The sequence below is a fragment of the Electrophorus electricus genome, chromosome 7 (genome assembly GCF_013358815.1).
Source record: "Electrophorus electricus isolate fEleEle1 chromosome 7, fEleEle1.pri, whole genome shotgun sequence".
In the NCBI taxonomy this organism is placed as follows: Eukaryota; Metazoa; Chordata; class Actinopteri; order Gymnotiformes; family Gymnotidae; genus Electrophorus; species Electrophorus electricus.
Window position 1 is genome coordinate 26,470,781 of NC_049541.1, and position 4,632 is coordinate 26,475,412.

A 4,632-nucleotide genomic window follows, 5' to 3' on the forward strand; every position below is an offset into this window, starting at 1 on the left:
TCGCAGAGAAAGTAAAGCACCTTTAATCTGAGAACACTGAAATAATGAAACAGCCAGCCAGGGTGGTGGTCTGATCCAGCTCAAGAATGGAACAACTTCAAACAGTAGTGAGAGATACCGATGTCCCTTAGAATCATGCGGTTGGACATCATCCCAAACAAGGGCCTTGGCTCTTCCTACTAGTTTTTCAAAGCTGTATGCATCAAAGATTTCTTTTCTAAACTTTTGTGCTACAGTGATCACTTGTGTACTTCTAGTGTTTTCTACCTCTACATTAAACACACTACACTAGGGTTACAAATACTGGAATCTTATACAAATATACGTAGACAAGTTCAGCTTCATAGTACATTTATGAAAATAGTTAACATCCCAAACTATGCAATAATTAACTTTAATCTATTTAATACAGGGAATGCCAAAATAGTTTTTGATAAGCGTGGAGTTTAGAGCACTTTACAGCACTGTCATGAGTCTAAAGTGTCGCTCTAGCCCGTCAACTGGACAGGCATGTTGGCGAACAATCATGTCTTCGATACCATGTGACACAGAGTGCTTCATGTATCAGTGAATCTAGACAACTTCTGGAAGTGAGGTGTGGAGAGATGACCTGGACAGAACTTCCTTTTAACTGGATAAAATGACCAAAAAAAAGTTTTATTTACATGGCACAAAACTATCCAGGGCTTGTGAGCAACGCTGTACTACAATCAGCCTCTAGCAACTAGGATACAAGGCAGGCATGACGCAGGTACCAGAGCAGGTAAAGAGGTGTTCATATCTTGACTAGTACCAGCAATTTCACATGAAAATAAATAAAGCTTCATGACATGAACTAGAACATTTGGACAGAGGAGGAAAAAAATATTTCCAAATAAGTGTTTTTTTTTTTATGAATGTCGGCCATAAATCTTGGAGTAAACTGGAAACAAAATGCTACTCATCAGTGTCCCCTGTGAGAGGACGCGAACAAATTTAGATCCAAAAAAAACCAATCCTGACAAACGAGTACGGAAAGCAATTCAATCCAAACAGAAGGCGCAGAGGGCGTGGTCTAAAGGGGTGCAGCAGCCTCGTCTCACAGCCTGGCCAGAACCTTCTCCAGAGCCTCGATGTCGGCATCGCTATCCTCGCCCTTGCTGCCATGGGCACTGCACTCCACAAACTCCACCCGCAAGGGCACCTGGGAGAACTCGAAGTCCCTGCCCTTCTTCCCAAGGTGCACGGCGACCCCCGGCGAGCCGTCCTGAGAGGTGAGTGCTGCCGCCCGGGTCACCCTCAGAGTGTTCCTGTGAGGGAAGAGAGGATCACTCGCGGGAACGGCCTGCCCCCGCTACGCCAGCGTGAATGGTGCTCGATGTTTTGTTCATCAGGGGAGATGCGGCTCCAAGTACAGAAGTTGAAGTATTTGAGTGATTTAAGCTTAATGACAGGTTCCTTGACTGATTAATAGGAAGTTCAGGCTAGACGTAACCAGCCTGTTGTATTTGGACTCTTGCAGCCAGACTCAAGCAGTTTGAAAAAGGTCCAAGCCAACGTGTTCACGACCCCTGCAGGCTCGACCTTGCAGTCGCATGCGGGATAAACCCAGATGTCCTGCAGACCGGTGAGCTGGCAGGCGTCCATGAACACCTCGTCTACACATGCAGTTTTCAGGAACCCTCATTTGCTCAAAAGTGCCTTTTATCTCCCCTGATGAGAAATTTCGTTTAAAAGGTTTTAAAATTATAGTTAATGGGCTGGGCATCTTAGAAACCATGCTGTCATTTTCATGAATGCAAGTCCAAGTATTTTGAGGGGGGGGGGGGGGGGGGGGGACTCACAGTTCCTTCTCCAACTGTTGCTGAATCAGTTTGGCTGACTTTGCCATGGAAATATCTACAGGACAGAAGGGACATGTTACATAGAACCTCTAGCAAACATACTGAAACAACTTTAAAAGTCTAATCTGCATACTGGGCAAGAAGACTTTGTATACCACCGTGTATGTAGTTAATGGCCAGCCAATAAAGTACAACTACCAAGCAATCAAAGGACACGAAAGAATACCGTGTCTTTCAGACACGTCGGGGTTAGGGGGTGGAAACACGAAGTGGGGCAGTACCTTGCTTGTTGCATGTGATCACTAGTGGGAGGGTGTTCGTCAGCACCACGTTGTCCGTCAGGAGGGAGTAGAGGAACTCAGCCACGTCCTTCACCTCCTTCTGGAAGACTGCGCTGTCCACCACAAATACGATTGCTCTGGGCTCACAAGGATGTCAATGGTGAGCCAAGCATGTGATCTAAATTAAAACCTTATTAACAATTCTTGGACACCAAGACTGATATGGATTTTTCACAGAAGTCAGCCAGGGACACAATCACAGAGATGATGCGTCATGCATGACATGTACAACCAATCAGAACCACTTAATTCCACAGTGAAACTGCACATACTGCAGCCTCCACAGATCATCGTCCACCTTTTATGCGTGAGGACAGGAGCTTCCTGTGCCGTCAAAGACAGGTTACCTGGCAGAAGCCTTGAACTTCTCCACAAACTGAGGTCTTAGACTTTCATGACCAGGAATGTCAACAAGTGTCCAGCTTGTACCCTACACATTAGAAATGGTGGAGAAGTGTGATGAATCGAAATCAGTGAAATGAGTGAAATGATCGAAAGCTAACGAGGATAGACTTGAAATGCTATATAAAAAACTCTTCTAGTGGCCAGGTGTCTTACTCTGTCGTTTTTGGTCTTGTAGGACGCAGTGCTCACAGTGACGGACGTCTGAGTCCTGGTGAATCTGCCTGTCAGTAGCTGAAGAGACGAAGCACATCAATAAAACTAAACAAAGAGACGTAGTGGTTAATTGACCCTCTATGCAAACTTGCTTCGTCAGTCCTGCTGCTAGTTCACCCAGCCAGTTTAACTCCCTGAAATTGATGGAACCGCCGGAAACATCACATCTACTCACCCGACTGAAGAGCAGGGTTTTCCCAGCATCGCACAGCCCCACCAGGAGCACAGCGCTTCTCGCTGTCTGGGAGCCCACGAAAAACTTCAGAAACACTGCGCACAAGTACACACATGCTGACTGCACGAGTACGCGCACCACACATGCTGACTGCACGAGTACGCGCACCACACATGCTGACATGACTGCACGAGTACGCGCACCACACATGCTGACATGACTGCACGAGTACGCGCACCACACATGCTGACATGACTGCACGAGTACGCGCACCACACATGCTGACATGACTGCACGAGTACGCGCACCACACATGCTGACATGACTGCACGAGTACGCGCACCACACATGCTGACATGACTGCACGAGTACGCGCACCACACATGCTGACATGACTGCACGAGTACGCGCATCACACATGCTGACTGTGAGAGCTCTGGGTTAACCCATTCAGACCGACACAGAAATGATCGAGCTGCTTAGCAAAATTAGCCAAACTCCCGAGATGTAAGCAGCTAGCTGGCTGTGTGGCCGACTAGCTGCTCTTCCTTGGTCCGGGCACATAGCGTTCGGGAGCGGTGTAGCGGTAACTCTGGAGCCAAGGATTCACTCCGCGGCCTAACATTAACAATAGCTTACCACGCTTACCTATCGTGATTAAAACAACCACTATAGCCACAAAAATCCCAATGAGATAAGTCGGGTCCTGTCGTAGTATTTCTTTAACCAAAGAGTCTAAAACTGGTTCCGATTCCAACCCTTCCAAATCTAAAGAGATTTTCTTATCCATGGCGCTGCTAGCTACTGTTACTGAGGAAGTTATGACACACGTGGACTTCGCTAGAGAAGACGCATGCGCAGTAGGCGCGTCACAGCACAGCCAGCTGGCTTTTGTAGTCTAATAGACAGCTGCGCAGTAGGCGCTTTGTAGTCTAATAGACAGTACTTACAGTGCAGCACCAGCGGATCAAAGTCGATCTGCTTTGAATAATGATCTTAGTGTAGGCAGACTTAAGGGGGGGTTGGATGTTTTTAATTCAAACCTCTCTCTCGTTTTAAATTCTGAACATGTGTTACAGTTCTGAAACCACACTACAGGCTCAGAGATCATGAAGTTTTGCAGGAATGTTGCATGTTGAATGTCTTTCTTTAGTTACCGCTGGGCACTTTTGCCTGTGAGAAGTTGTAATAGTTAGACTTATCTTTACATTTTATTTTTTAACAGAAGCCAGCAGATTATGTCAGTATTCTGGTTTTCTGATTTATCTAAAATCTTGTTTAGGCTGACAGTTTCATATCACTTAGCCCCTCCGAATCAGGCTCCCAGCACTAGTTAGTCAGTTTGGTTAATTTAGTTCCCCTTTATAACTGTAGTTTTCCACGTTGTTCCACTACATTTAAAATTGTGATCACGCTTTAATAATAGCCTAGTGATACTAATATTGACAGAAGTATAAATGACGTTCATTTCTAAAGATTAAGTGAATGCAAAATTACACATTTCATTCCCCTCTCTTCAGCCTTGAATTATAATGTCCCTTGCTCTCGTGCATCTGGGAGCCCGGCGCGTCTTAACGCGCGCGCTCCGAACATTTGCTGAGACGTTTCAATCCAGTGCGGCTGAGACGTGGGGCGTGGGAAAATGGGAACTCTTTTTTCGTTTTAGACGCATGTC

At 46.1% G+C, this 4,632-nt stretch overlaps 1 protein-coding gene across 1 annotated transcript; it reads right to left on the bottom strand.

Annotated features, from left to right (window-relative positions):
* Positions 1–621: 621 nt before the first annotated feature.
* Positions 622–3,804, bottom strand: srprb (SRP receptor subunit beta). The gene is made up of 7 exons (XM_027019120.2): positions 3,606–3,804; positions 2,958–3,052; positions 2,723–2,800; positions 2,512–2,594; positions 2,105–2,241; positions 1,824–1,878; positions 622–1,289 (listed from the first exon to the last, which is right to left on the bottom strand). Exons 1-7 carry the CDS (start codon positions 3,745–3,747, stop codon positions 1,079–1,081), a joined length of 801 nt encoding a protein of 266 aa, XP_026874921.1. The 5' UTR covers positions 3,748–3,804; the 3' UTR covers positions 622–1,078.
* Between the last annotated feature and the right edge of the window lie 828 nt (positions 3,805–4,632).

Excerpts from the sequence above, each read along its gene's own strand:
- srprb (XM_027019120.2), bottom strand. The coding sequence starts at position 3,747 with ATGGATAAGAAAATCTCTTTAGATTTGGAAGGGTTGGAATCGGAACCA. Across the intron at positions 3,053-3,605 it reads GGTTGTTTTAATCACGATAG|TGTTTCTGAAGTTTTTCGTG; the intron begins GTAAGCGTGGTA and ends ACTTGTGCGCAG. Across the intron at positions 2,801-2,957 it reads AAACCCTGCTCTTCAGTCGG|CTACTGACAGGCAGATTCAC; the intron begins GTGAGTAGATGT and ends TCGTCTCTTCAG.